Raw genomic sequence first — 15,404 nt, 5'->3', positions numbered from 1 at the left:
TTCCTCTTGTCCCCCCCCCCAAAGCCTCTCCTCTTTACCAACCATCAGTTTGTTCTCTGTATCTATAAGTTTGTTTCTGTTTCACTTGCTTGTTTTTAAATTCCACATATAAGTGAAATCATATGAAATTTGTTTCTTTTGTTTGAGTTATTTCACTTCACATAATACTCTCTATATTCATCCATGTTACTGCAAATGGCAATATTTCATTATTTTTATGGCTGAGTAATATTGCCACATCTTCGTTATCCATTCATCTATCAGTAGACACATAGGTCGCTTCCATATCTTGGCTATTGTAATCAATGCTGCAATAAAGATAGGGGTGCATATATCCTTTGAAAGTATTGTTTTCATTTCATTCAGGCATATACTCAGAAGTAGAATGCTGAGTCAGATGGTAATTCTATTTTTTAACTTTTTGTAAAATCTCCATTTTTGCATACTGGCTGCATCAATTTGCAATCCCACCAACAATGAATGAGGGTTTCTATTGTCCACATCCTCACAAACACTTGTTGTTTGTTGACTTTTTATGATACCCATTCTGGCATGTGTGGGCTATTATCTCCTTGTGTTTTTGATTGCATTTCCCTGATAATTTGTGATGTTGTGCATCTTTTCATGTGTTTGTTCGTCATCTGTATGTCTGTTTAGAGCAATGCCTGCTCAGGTCTTCTGCCCATTTTAAAATTGAATTGTTTGCTGTTTATTTTGAGTTATATGAGTTAACTATATATTTTGGATATTAAGCCCTTATCAGATATATCATTTGCCAATATCTTCTTCCATTGAGTAGGTTGCCTTTTTGTCTTGCTGATGATTTTCTGTGCAAAGCTATTTTATTTAATGTGGTACCATTTGTTAATGTTTGCTTTAAATACCTGGCTTATTTTATCTGAAAGTCAGCTCATTAGCAAACATATCCTATCTACTACCTTAATCCTCCCTTGCTATGAAAAATGACACGTTACAATTTTCTGGGGCTAGGATGTGAGCATCTTTTGGAGGTGCTCACTCTGCATACTATAAATCTTTTTCAGTAATATATTATTTGTTTCTCAATGACATTTACATAAAAGAATTTAAAAAGGCATTTTTCAGGCGTATATGACATAATTAATAAACCCTTATATAAAATAAGTGAACAACAAATTTATAACAGCCTCCTGAATGAGTGACTCCCTTATTTGCTCAAAATTACATGCAACTGAGATTTTTTAAAAATTCTAAAACTACCTGCACCTGAATCTAACATAGAACCACAGCCTTCTACTCAATTAGAGGTCCTCAGACCACGGCCTGCAGCATGAATATCACATGGGTGATTTTTTTTCTTTATTGATTAAGGTATTACATATGTGTCCTTATTCCCCCATTACTCCCCACCGCCCATTCATGCCCCCACCCCTCTGTTGTCTGTGTCCATTGGTTAGGCTTATATGCATGCCTATAAGTCCTTTGGTTGATCTGGGTGATGGTTTTGATTCTCAGCATCTCAAGTCCACCAGGAACTGATAATTCAGATTCTGTATTCAAACTAGACTCCTGGGTGACTCATATGCACAGTGAAGTTGGAAAAGGGTTTAGACTATATTTTCTCACCTGTTCATGCTGACATTTGAGGTAAGATAACTACCTGTGTTGGTTATTGTCAGTGTTCAGCAGCATCCTTCAGACATTGCCAAATACACCTGAGGCAAGCTCATCTCTGTTTGAGAAGTAGAAGCACCCTGACAGAATTCTGAACAAAGCCCTATGTCTTATCAGTTTAAGCTGTGAGCAGATCAGTAAACTCCTTCTAGCCCCATTTCTGCAATGGGGAAGAGAGTTCATAGAAATACTCATACAATGGACTTTTCTAAAAGTTAAGTCACATAATTCCTATAAAATGGTAAGCTCTGGTGATGTGACATAAAAATATCTACATGTAGCTCTTATAATTTATAGATATTTTATGAGGCATTAAATGGCATCTCTTAACTTGTGATATGCATATCGCATCCCTAATTTTTGACAAATGTGTCAGGAAGCCAAAGAGTGTGGTGCCCAGGACGGCATCTCAAACGAACGCAGTTCTACCTTGTGAAAGAGGAGAAAAGTAACTTTCCAGAGATATCAGGTCTGTGTCCCACCACAAATCAGACTTTGAAGAAAACATGATGTCAGGGATGGGATAAGGTTAGGCCTCGGAAAAACATGTAAGATCAAGACAAGGTGCCCTAACTGGTTTGGCTCAGTGGATAGAGCGTCAGCCTGCGACTGAAGGGTCCCAGGTTCGATTCCAGTCAGGGGCATGTACCTTGGTTGCGGTCACATCCCCAGTAGGGGGTGTTCAGGAGGCAGCTGATCGATGTTTCTCTCTCATCGATGTTTCTAACTCTCTATCCTTCTCCCTTCCTCTCTGTAAAAAAAAAAAAAATCAATAAAATATATTTTAAAAAAAGACAAGGCGTCATAAAAAGTGAGTTCATTTGACCTCTGTCCTGGTCTCCTGGGATCAGAGAATCATTAGGAAAATTTTCCTTTCTGCTTATTCTAGAGCCCCAGAGGGAAATCACCTGCTTAGAAGTTGGAATGACATGAGGGAAATGTGCCTGATGATCAGATAGAGAGAGAGCTGTAACTGTGTCCCCTGTGCAGTCCTCAGCTTGTACAAAGCTGGGAGAAAGCACATGGCTGTTGCTTTTGATTCCTAAGTCTGGCTCAGATACTGACTGAAGCTGCACTCCTTCCTGCTGTCTCATGAGGGGACAAGAGCTTCAGTCTCCATCATCAACCATCCAGGGAGCAATTCAGACTTCCACACGGAGACCTTCCTCTCAGAGACCCATCCAGGTGAGCCTGGGAGGCCAGTAGGTACAACAGGAAAGGGTCAGGGAGGATGGAACCTGGGACTTTTACCTGAGTCACTGTGACCCTAATCAGCCGAGTCCAGAGACAAGAAATGATTGTGTCCATATTCTTGGTTAAGTAACTAATATGTAATTAATTTAGTTAATACATTAATAAAGATGTGTTTGTTTGAATCTGCATTACAAGGACCTTAGTTGAGAATTAAGTGATGGGAATGGATGTCCAGTGGGATGACTCCATGGAATGAGTGAGATGCATAAAATGATTGCAGTAAAATGAGAATACATCTGAGGAGTTTTGTTGTTCGGGGAGAAGAAAATAGAGTATTAGTTGTGGAGAACAGTGCAGTGGAGTGAGAGTGTTTGCATTAAATTTCAAAGATGGGGTGTGTTTGAGCATGTTTTGTATTTACTGAAAAGACCCTGACCAGTCAGGGAGATAGTACCTTACAGAGCAGTGCATGAAACAGTCATTACAGTGTCTCCTCTCATGCAGGGTATTCACATGAAAAAAATATATATTATTTAATAAAGCTAAAGAGGAATACTAAATAGTGTTACTTTGAATTATTTTATTCCTGGCAGGTTGCATATATTCTTGGATTTGTTGCCCATTTACTTTCTCTGTTGGAATAATTGGCAGGTATTCCTACCCTACATTCAGCCTTTCCCCCCAGTGGTCATACATTCTCTACTTTTAATGAGAAAGTCTGGCATGCACTCAGGGCATACAAACTGAGGACTGGCCAACTGCTAGGCAAAGGCATAGGGGGCTGAGTAAAAAAGTCACTATAGTTTATAGATGGAGAAATAGAGGTCACCCATTGTTCCTTAACTCTTAATGCCACGGAGGCAGCACAGTCCGTTTACACTGATGCAGTGAGGCCTTCACTGTCCCAGCTCAGGGAAAGGTGGGTTGTGGGGGGAGGGGGGCGAAATCGTCAAATCTAGTTAAAATTTCATTTCCACTTCATGTGAATTTTTAACATGAAATGCCCTAAACCAAGGGAAGTTAATAAGGGAAGAGGCTTAAACTCAGTTCTGTCAAACAAGTTTTATTGAATAAATGTCTATATTACAATCCTACAGCTGCTGGGAATACTAGTTGTTTTAAGGAACTAGTATTCCCATACTAGTTGCTTAAAGCAAAGCTATGCTCTTACAGTCTGGATGTCAGAAGCTTGAAATGCGTCTAAGTGGCTAATATTAAAGTGTGTGCAGGGGTAGATAGGGTCCTTCTATAGTAGGCATGGATAATGCCCTCTCCACAAACATACACACACACACACACACACACACACACACACACACACACACACAGGCCTTATATGGCTTGAGAAATCATTTGGTCAGGCCCTGCCAAGGCATTAGGGGTGAGTTAATTAATATAGCAAGCTAATTTTTAAGTTGATAGTTTTGTATGCCTCTGGAATGATGTTATAAATATGCAAATGGTCCTTGGCAGAAAAACGGTTCCCCACCCCTGTTTAGAGGCTCAGGAGAGGACCTGTTTCTCTCTGATGCCGGTTAGTGTGCTTGGCTGCCATCTCTTGGCTCATGTTCCTTCCTCCATCTTCAAGCCAGCTGTATAGCATTTTCAAAATCTCTCTGAGACCAACTCTGTTGTCTCTCTCTTCAACGTTAACAGAACCACTGTGCTTCCCTTAGTCCCACCTGGATGAGCCTGGCTCATCCTCTATCCTAAAGTCAGCCGATTAACAAGTCTGTTCCATCTGCTACCCTCATCCTCCCTTTGTCATATAAATATCATATTCGGGTGCGTGGAAATTGGAGTGACAGGAGGGAAATGTGCCAGCCTCTCAGCTTGTGTAACCTTAGGCTGGGAGGGCATGGTTATGTTTATTTCTCACTGTTATTTGTTTGTATGGAGCCCAATTCTGGCTGGGGACTGATGCTGCACACCTTCCTGCTGTCTTTCCTCTGAACAGAACTTTAGTCTCTATCATCAACCATTCAGGGAGGAATTCAGACGTCCCCACCATGACCTTCCTCTCAGAGATCTTATCCAGGTGAGTCCAAAACCCAGCTGACCCTGCATGAGAGGGTCACAGAGAATGGAAACAGGAACATTTACCTGTTGTCACCTGAGAGCCCATTCGTCTTAGCCCAGAGGCAAGAGATTGCTGTTTGTTTGCTTGATTAATTAATGTATTTATTTCAGTGGCTACCTAAGAATTCATAGTGTGACTGCTACTCACACCTTTGATGGTCTTTCATACTCTTTTATCATTAAATTTCTATTACATTAATGCTACTGAAATGTGTTTAAATTATGAAATTCAAACTGTGGTTCTAATCTGGCGTGATTCCGCCCCCCCCCCCCCCAAGAGAGACATTGAGCTATGTCCTGACAGGTTTGTGACTGTCACACTGCAGAGGGGTGGGTGAAGGCAGGGATGCTGTAAACAACCTTCAATTCACAGGACAGAGCTCACCACAGAGAACAGTCTGTCCCGGAATGCCAACAGTGCTGAGGCTGAGAAACTCTGAGTTAAATAGCATCACTATTTGTAACACTTATAGCTGACTTCAGGTTGTTTTCCAAAATTGTAACACTTTCTGCCAGTAAAATTGGAGTACCCCATTTTGCTACCATTTAAAAAATTCCACCCCAGGCCTTCTGGCATGGCTCAGTGGTTGAGTGCCCAGGGCAGGGCACTTGCCAGGGTTGCTAGTTCCATCCCCATTAGAGGATGGGGGGTGGGGTGCAGGAGGCAGCCGATCAGTGATTCTCACCATTGAGGCTTCTGTCTCTCTCTCTCCCTCTCCCTTTCTCTCTGAAACAATAAAAATATTTTTTTAAAGTTCTAAACCCAATCAACGTGATTGCTCTTTCAGTGTTTTCCCATGCTAATAGCTACAAAAGACATTTCATGTTGTTTTCTCAAACTATTACATAATTTCTGCAAACTTCATTTATTTTCCCATTTTTTGTATAACATTACAAATTTTTCTAGAAATTATTCTTTCTCAATTGACTTTTGTAGGACATTTCTTACCATAAAATTTTTAACATTTTATTTAAATACTAGACGCCCGGTGCACCAAATTTGTGCACGGGTGTCCCTCAGCCCACCCTGCACCCTCTACAATCCAGGAGCTCTCAGAGGATGTCCCACTCCCCGTGGTTCTCTGCTCTCTGCAGGCCTGGCGGTTTCCCTGCAGCCATGGAGATGAAGCCCCCATGCTCTGCCCTCCGCTCTCTGCCTGCCTCCGCCATGTGCCATTTGAAGGAAGCCCCAATGCCCTGCAGTGTGCTCTGTCTGCCAGGCCTGGGGGCTTCGCCAACACTGACACACTAAGGAAGCCCCCATGCCCTGTTGTCCTGGCTCTATCTGTGGGGTCTGAGGGTGTTCCTGCCGCCAACTTGCTAAGAAAGCCCCCAAGCCCTGCTGTCTGGGCTCTGTCTGCCATGTCTGGGGACTTCCCCACCACTGCCACGCTAAGGAAGCCCCCAATCCCTGCTGTCCGGGTTCTGTGTGCTGGGCCTGGGGCTTCCCTGCTACCACAGAAGCCTCCATGGCCTGCTGTCCAGGCTCTGTTTGCTGGGCCTGAGGCTTCCCTGCTGCCACAGAAGCCTCCATGCCCTGCTGTCCAGGCTCTGTTTGCAGGGCCTGGGGCTTCCCCCACCGTCACCCTGCAAACGAAGTTTCCATGCCCTTCTGTCTGGGCTCTGACTGCTGGGCCTGGGATTGTTCCTGTCGCCGATGCGCTAAGGAAGTCCCCAGGCCCTGCTGTCCTGGCTCTGTTTGCTGGGCCTGGGGCTTCCCTGCTGCCGCTGTGCTAAGGAAGCTCCCATGCCCTGCTGTCTGGGCTCTGTTTGCTGGGCCTGGGGCTTCCCTGCTGCCGCTGTGCTAAGGAAGCTCCCATGCCCTACTGTCTGGGCTCTGTGTGCTGGGCCTGGGGGTGTTTCCACAGCCTCTGTGCTAAGGAAGTCCCCAAGCCCTGCTGTCCTGGCTCTGTTTGCTGAGCCTGGGGCTTCCCCGCTGCCACCACACTAAGGAAGCCTCTATGCCCTGCTGTCCTGGCTCTGTCTGCCTTGTCTGGGGGCAGATCAAGCCTCGCTGCTTGGTCTCCCCTAACCCCGGCGGGGCTGACAGGCCCAGACACTGCAGCAGTGGTGGAAGCGGGAAAGCTGGATCTGCCCCCTCCGGAGGCGGCTCTAGCCTCACTGCTCCTGCGGACAGGCCGGACACTCCAGCAGCAGGGCTGAGGAGACTGAGCGCCACTATCTTGTGGCTATGGAGGCCGCCATTTTGTCATGGAATGGCAGTTAATTTGCATATTACTCTATTATTAGATAGGATATCTATTTGCTAACCACTGAGTTTCTTGCTTTATTAAGTCGTATTTGCTCACCTGTAAATTTTATATGTAGTTTCTAGTGGTCATCAAAAATGTATTGGTGATTCTTACACCGAGTTTGTAATCCCTATGACATCCTGCAAGATGTCAGAGAGCAAGGACCAATTCAATATTCTTTCATATCAATAGCCATTTATGCCAGCTTTCATGTAACAATTTAAATGTTTTTAACTATATTGAAGTATAAGCTTGCAATATGGTAAATGTTCGTGTGCATTGAAACCTAATTCCAGATTCATTAAATGAATCATAGTTGAACATATGCTATGTGCCAGAACATTCCAGGAAAATTATGCATTATATACTTTTAGATCTAGGTTTTTACAATTTAATAGTCAACCCATATTGATATTCTTATTTGACTGTATTTTATGTCTTGTTTCAGTTAGTGTTTAATTCTCCATTCAATTCTGGGTACTATTGTTATTTTGAAACTACTCATTTTAACCTGGTTACATTATCTCATCTTTTTTTTTTTTTTTTCATTTTATCACTGTTCACTGGGAATTGATTCCACAGCCCAGACATGTGCCCTGACCAGAAATCCAACCATGACCTTTTGGATCATAGTTCGATGCTCAATCACTAAGTGACACCAGCAGGCCAAAAGCTTTTTTTAAGGAAAAAAAAATATTTTTTGAGCCAAATGCCAGCCAAGAAAAGTGTTGGGGCATAAAGTTTAAACCACCAGCAGCAGAGTGAAGTACAAAAGACATGTCCTTGTCCTAGAGTTTACTGGCTCTTATACTTCATGTTTTAGGAAAGAAACATGTAAGCTCTTTTGAAACGACTTACATTGGCTACGGATCCTGGGTGGGGTGGGTTCAGGTAAAGTGGGGGCAGGTCTTGAATAGGTACTAAGGAAGAATATTTACTACTTTGATTGGTTACAGGCAGCAGTCCTGAAAGCTCATGGGCATGCAGGATGCAGGGGCATCTAATGCTCTCTACAGAAGTTGATTCAAGTTCCAACATACATTCAGGAACGTGAGTAGTCTTTTGTAAGTGGGCCACAGCTTTTAGCTGGTTGACTACTATTGTTTTTCTCAAACTCTCTAGCCCCAGTGTATTAAATTTAGAACATCACAGAACATTCCCCTTTTCACTTATTTGAGGTCTCTGTTCAAATGTCACCTTATTTGCAGACCTACCTACAAACCCATGAAAAACAGAACTCCCTATTCATTGTCTCTTTTAGATGTGCTTTCCTTTTCTTCATACCACTGCCAACAGCTAAAGTAATTTAGTATTTTATTACTTGCTTCCACATTCTTTCTCCCTCATTGGACTGTAGATACTTTTGTTCTCACAACCTGGACGGTGCCTAAAACATAGTCAGCACTCAATTTGTATTCCTGAGAAACATGAAGAAATTCTCATTAAAACTTTAGAATACGTGAACCCCTCAGATACATAGGTGATTGGGACAAATATTCCATATTATGGATGGCACTGGATAGCCCCTAAAGGGGACTATAAAAAATTTAAAAGTAATGTCTAACCTGCAAAATATAAATTGTCACATTTTAGTGAAAATCAGTGATGTTACTTTTGTCTTTCCTGATAGTCAACTCCACCACATGGAACCTGTGAATTTTACACAAATTTCAGAGTTTGTTCTTCTGGGATTTTCAGAGAAACCAGAACTGCAGCCCCTCATATTTGGACTTTTCCTGTCCATGTACATGATCACTGTATTTGGAAACCTGCTCATCATCCTGGCCGTCAGTTCAGACTCCCACCTCCACACACCCATGTACTTCTTCCTCTCCAACCTGTCCTTGGTAGACATCTGTTTCACCTCCACCACCGTCCCAAAGATGCTGGTGAACATCCAGACACAGAGCAAAGCCATCACCTATGCAGGCTGCATCACCCAGATGTATTTTTATATACATTTTGTTGGGTTGGATATTTTCCTCTTGACTGTGATGGCCTATGACCGGTTTGTGGCCATCTGCCACCCCCTGCACTACACTGTCATCATGAACTCTCGGCTCTGTGGACTGCTGGTACTGATATGCTGGATCATGAGTGTCCTGAATTCCTTGCTACAATGCTTAGTGACATTACGACTGTCCTTCTGCATGGATGTGGAAATCCCTCACTTCTTCTGTGAACTCAATCAGATGATCAAACTTGCCTGTTCTGACACATTTCTAAATAACATGGTGACTTATTTTTCAGCTCTTCTGCTTGGTGGTGGTCCTTTTGTTGGGATTCTTTACTCATATTCTAAAATAGTGTCCTGCATACATGGAATGTCATCTGCTCAAGGGAAGTATAAAGCATTTTCTGCTTGTGCGTCTCACCTCTCAGTTGTCTTCTTATTTTATTGTACAATCCTAGGAGTGTACCTCAGCTCTGCTGCTACCCACAATGGACACTCAAGTGCAACAGCCTCGGTGATATATTCTGTGGTCACACCCATGTTGAACCCCTTCATCTATAGTCTCAGGAACAAGGACATTAAACAGGCTCTGAAAGCATTCTTTGTGAAGGAAACTACAAACTGGCAGTTGTCCTAATACTGAAGGTGTGCCCATGATGGCAGAAGTCAAAGGCTCAGAGTCAGATACTGTGATTACTTTTCTACGATGAAAGTAGAACTTGCTTTTTCCATTGATTTCTTTGAATTTCTATTTCTCTGACCTCATCTTCTCTATTCAGTTTATGTAACTCAATTAAGTTTTCTGCTCTCTCAGATATCCAACAACTTATCTCTTTGCTGTTTTCCTACTTTCCAAAATTTATTTCCTTATGGATCAGATATTTAGAAAATCCCATTTACCTAATGGACAACATGGATTTTTTTTTAGAATAATTTTTCTCAAATGACATACATTATATTGCATCAAATAATTTTTGTAACTAAAAGAATCATCCTGAATGATTTTCCTATGGGGAAAAAAACTACAATTAATGAACCCCACTGGTGTTGCTCGGTGCTTGAGCCTCAACCCATAAATATGCATGTATGCAGTACCTATGGACACATACAATAGGGTGTCAAGGGCCTGAGGTGGGGTGGGAACCAGGTGGAGGGGAGCTATGGGGGGTAAAAAGAGGGATGTCTGTAATAATCTCTACAATAAAGGTTTTAAAAGAAAACTTTAAAAAATACATCTTCCTGGCCTGGTACAAGTATACCTCGGAGATAACATGGGTTAAGTTCCAGACCACCATAAGAAAGCATGAATTACAATAAAGCAATTTGTAATCTTTTTACTGATGGAGGGAACTGTCTTTCTATTGAAAAAAAAAAAAAAAGATCTGTGAAATGCAATAAAGTGAACTTCAATAAAACCAGGCATGCTTCTATGTGAAAAAATATATATAAATAAATACATACATACATACATACATACATACATACATACTGTGGAACTTCTACACAATGGAATACTATGCTACTGTAAAAAAGAAGGAACTCTTACCATTTGCAACACCATGGATGGACATAGAGAGCATTATGCTAAGCAAAATTAGCTAGTCAGAGAAAGATAAATATCACATGATCTCACTCATTTGTGGAATATAATGAACAACATAAACTGATGAACAAAAATAGATTCAGAGACATAGAAGCTTCCAACCGACGGTAAAACCTCAGGGAAAGACAAGGGAATGGGGAGAAGGGGGTTAAAGATCAACCAAAGGACTTCTATGCATACATGTAAGCATAACCCATGGACACAGACAGTAGGGGGGTGAGGGCATGTGCTGGGGAATGGGAGCAGCCGTGGAGAGGTTAATGGGGGGAAAGCAGACATATGTAATACTTTAAACAATAAAAAATTTAAATTTAAAAAAAAATAAATTACAGGGCAGGAGACTTAGAGAGATCACACACAGTTTTCTTTTCCGTTTACCCCAAACAGCAGCCAGGTGAGAAGGAAAATCTCTGATGTTTTAACCCTTTGCACTCGTTTGCTTTTTTCTCGATTCCTTTATTCTAATGCTAACCATGTCAAGTCACACTCGACATCCGAGTGCAAAAGGTTAAGTATATTTTTATTGATTTCAGAGAGGAAGGGAGAGGGGGAGAGAGAGAAATGTCAATGATGAGAGAGAATCCTTGACCAGCTGCCTCATGCACTTCCACTACTGGGGACTGAACCCCCAACCCAGGCATGTGCCCTTCACCAGAATTGAACGCAGGAATCTTCAGTCTACAAGTCAAACCAGTTAGGGCTCCTTTGCTGATTTTAATCAGTATCCTCTCCATATAATATACTGTGACCTGGAGTATAACAGCTTTCTAGGTTATTCGTCTGAAGGAATCATTCATCCGCAGCCCAAGCCAGCATTCTCCCAGCCAACCTCTTTCGAGATCTTCATCGCCCTTGTCAGTGAATGATAGGTTCTTGTTCATTTGTTATTTCCTCTCTCTCCTCTGGACTGAATGGAAAGCTGAAACCTTGTCTACAGCTCTCCTAAAAGCAGAAGACCAAGGTGGTCAGGGATCAGGTCCTAGCTCTGCCACTGTCTGGCGGTGTGGCCCTGGGTGAGCAATGTCAGCTGTCTGTTCTGCAGTCTCCCTGTCTGTAAAACAAGAACAGGAGCACAAGTTCCTCATTCATAGACCAGTGGGAGATGGATGGGCTGTTTTGTTAAGGCCCAGAAAGGCCTCTATAAGCACTAGCTTCTAAGTTCTGGTCACTTCCCAGTAGGGAGAGCTCAGTTCAGGACAAATGAGCTAAGACAGCCCCTCTGAGGGCTTTGACATGGAGAGACAAGGGGAAACCAGAGAAGCCCAGATGGTGGAGAGGAGGACAGGAGAAATGCCAGGAAGGGCTGGACATCCAGAGCCATTCCTGTGGCTCTGGTCCCACACTGGCCTGCCAGGGCCATTTGGGACTGCCCCAAAAGCCAAGTTCCTGGTCACCACAGGGGAGGAGGTCCTGGGGAGTGGCAGAGCTGAGTAGGAAGGAAAGGATGGGGGAAAAACAAAATCTACCATCAGAGCTCCTAGGAAAAATCTGTGGGACGAACTGGAAGGTGGGTGGTCAGAGCACTGGCGCTATGGCTGCAGCAGGCAATGGAGGGCCCCCCAAAAAAGGCTGTTCTGGAAAGCGGCCAGTCTGGCCTGGCCTGGGAGGATGCCACCTTTCCGCTCAATGCCCTGGAGATGCTGCTGGGCTTCTGGACAAAGCCCTACCCACCCCCAAGGGAAGAATTTCCCCCTCCCCACCCCTGCATCCAGCCTCTTCCACATAATGCTTTCTTGGGTGCTCATGCCATATGAGTTCAGGACAAAGGAATCAGAAGCACATGGTCTGAGTCTCCAGGGAGCAGTCGTTCCAGAAACAAGACTGAAAGGAAGAGAATAGAGCCAGAGGGGGAGTATTGGGGTGTGGACTTGAGAGGCAAAGGGAGGAATTCCTGGCTCTGAGTAGGCTACGCCCCTCTCAATACCCACACCACCAGAGCTCTCACATCAGGACCACGCCTTAGCTGGGGATGAGGCCACTGTGCACCCAAGTGCAACCTGGGCATCTTCCTCTGCCTCTCTGGGCCTCAGTGTCTTTCCTAGTGGCCCCAGCGCTCAGGTCAAAATACTGGAGTCATCTGTGTATATCTCTGTCTCTGTTCATCTCTACACCTTGACCCCTGCATCAGCAAACTCTGAGGGAGCTACTTTCAAAATCCGTCCAGAATCCACCCACTTTTCACCTCCTCCATGGTCTACCCTGGGCCAGCACCATTATTTTCCACTTGTACTACTGCAGGGGTCTTTCAGCTCCCACTCCACCACTACCCCACAGGCTGCTCCTCTAACAGTGGCCAGAGGGTAACCTCGACTCAAGAACCCTTGGTGGCTCCCACCTCACTCAAAACAGAAGTGGAACTCCTCCTCAGGACTCACAAGTCTCTATAAGTCCTGCCCTGTCCCCTTCCTGCCATTATCTCCATCTACTGTCCCCTCACTATTTCCTCCAGTCCCACTGGTTTCCTACTGTTCCTGTCTTCGTTGTTTATGTTGAGTAGTGGATACAAACAAGCGAGAGAGAGGAGGCGGGGGGATTGCATGCACTCATCTACTTGCAAAAATTTATTTGTAACCTCAAACAAATACTGGTGAGACATAAGGGGTCGTTCCCAGACATGCACAGAGAAAAGAACCATCTGAGTTGCCCCTTCCAATCTGACAATCTGAGGTGCAACAACACAGGACTGGGCCCCGTTGTTTCAGCTCCCAATCATAAATGTGTCATTTTCATAGTCTTTGTAGTGCCACATGTTTCACATGTTTGTGCTTTCTGTTGGTGATGTCACTGTTGAAGCTGGCCCCCAAGTATTGCGCTGAAACACTCACTAGTGTATCTAAGTACAAGGAGGCTGTGATGTGACTTATGGCGAAAATATATATTAGAGAAGCTTTATTCAGACATGACTTATAGGGATGTTGGCCATGAGCTCAATGTTAATGGATCAATACTACATATTAAATTAAATGTTTTTAAATAGAAATACATGCTCTGATACCAAGTCTATATTCCTCCTTCATCTTCCACATTCAAGGACCATGGCAATTGCATTAGCCTCACCTATGTACTTATTGCCAATTTTAGTTGACAAAATATTTTTTAAATCTTTATTGTTGAAAGTATTATATATGTCCCCTTCCTTTTTCCCCCCATTGACCTCTTCTAGCCTGCCCTGCACCCCAACCCAGGCCTTCACCACCCTATTGTCTGTGTCCATGGACTATGCATATATGCATACAAGTTCTTTGGTTCATCTCTTTTGGTTCATTATTGGCTCTACTCCCTATTCTGTACACTGTAGACACATGACTTATTTAATATCTGGATGTTTGTACTTCTTCATCCCCTTCCTCTTGTCCCCCCCAAAGCCTCTCCTCTTTACCAACCATCAGTTTGTTCTCTGTATCTATAAGTTTGTTTCTGTTTCACTTGCTTGTTTTTAAATTCCACATATAAGTGAAATCATATGAAATTTGTTTCTTTTGTTTGAGTTATTTCACTTCACATAATACTCTCTATATTCATCCATGTTACTGCAAATGGCAATATTTCATTATTTTTATGGCTGAGTAATATTGCATTGTATGCCACATCTTCGTTATCCATTCATCTATCAGTAGACACATAGGTCGCTTCCATATCTTGGCTATTGTAATCAATGCTGCAATAAAGATAGGGGTGCATATATCCTTTGAAAGTATTGTTTTCATTTCATTCAGGTATATACTCAGAAGTAGAATGCTGAGTCAGATGGTAATTCTATTTTTTAATTTTTTGTAAAATCTCCATTTTTGCATACGGGCTGCATCAATTTGCAATCCCACCAACAATGAATGAGGGTTCCTATTGTCCACATCCTCACAAACACTTGTTGTTTGTTGACTTTTTATGAAACCCATTCTGGCATGTGTGGGGTATTATCTCCTTGTGTTTTTGATTGCATTTCCCTGATAATTTGTGATGTTGAGCATCTTTTCATGTGTTTGTTTGTCATCTGTATGTCTGTTTAGAGCAATGCCTGCTCAGGTCTTCTGCCCATTTTAAAATTGAATTGTTTGCTGTTTATTTTGAGTTATATGAGTTATCTATATATTTTGGATATTAAGCCCTTATCAGATATATCATTTGCCAATATCTTCTTCCATTGAGTAGGTTGCCTTTTTGTCTTGTTGATGTTGATTTTCTGTGCAAAGTTTTTTTATTTAATGTGGTACCATTTGTTAATGTTTGCTTTAAATACCTGGATTATTTTATCTTAAAGTCAGCTGATTAGCAAACATATCCTATCTACTACCTTAATCCTCCCTTGCTATGAAAAATGACATGTTACAATTTTCTGGGGCTAGGATGTGAGCATCTTTTGGAGGTGCTCACTCTGCATACTATAAATCTTTTTCAGTAATATATTATTTGTTTCTCAATGACATTTACATTAAAGAATTTTAAAAGGCATTTTTCAGGTGTATATTATAGGACATCATTAATAAACCCTTATATGAAATAAGTGAACAATAAATTTATAACAGCCTCCTGAATGAGTGACTCCCTTATTTGCTCAAAATTACATGCAACTGAGATTTTTTTAAAATTCTAAAACTACCTGCACCTGACTCTAACAGAGAACCACAGCCTTCTACTCAATGAGAGGTCCTCAGACCACGGCCTGCAGCAT

The 15,404-nt window shown here is 42.5% G+C and overlaps 1 protein-coding gene across 1 annotated transcript; it reads left to right on the top strand.

The window, feature by feature from the left end:
- Nucleotides 1–8,819: 8,819 nt before the first annotated feature.
- On the top strand, nucleotides 8,820–9,797 carry LOC129149279 (olfactory receptor 7A17-like). The gene has a single exon (XM_054716855.1). The coding sequence runs from the start codon at nucleotides 8,822–8,824 to the stop codon at nucleotides 9,767–9,769; it is 948 nt and encodes a 315-aa protein (XP_054572830.1). The 5' UTR covers nucleotides 8,820–8,821; the 3' UTR covers nucleotides 9,770–9,797.
- Nucleotides 9,798–15,404: the final 5,607 nt, after the last annotated feature.

This window comes from Eptesicus fuscus, chromosome 6 (assembly GCF_027574615.1).
Source record: "Eptesicus fuscus isolate TK198812 chromosome 6, DD_ASM_mEF_20220401, whole genome shotgun sequence".
Lineage (NCBI taxonomy): Eukaryota > Metazoa > Chordata > Mammalia > Chiroptera > Vespertilionidae > Eptesicus > Eptesicus fuscus.
Note: the sequence above shows the minus strand (reverse complement) of the source record. Positions and strands in the feature narration are given on the sequence as shown.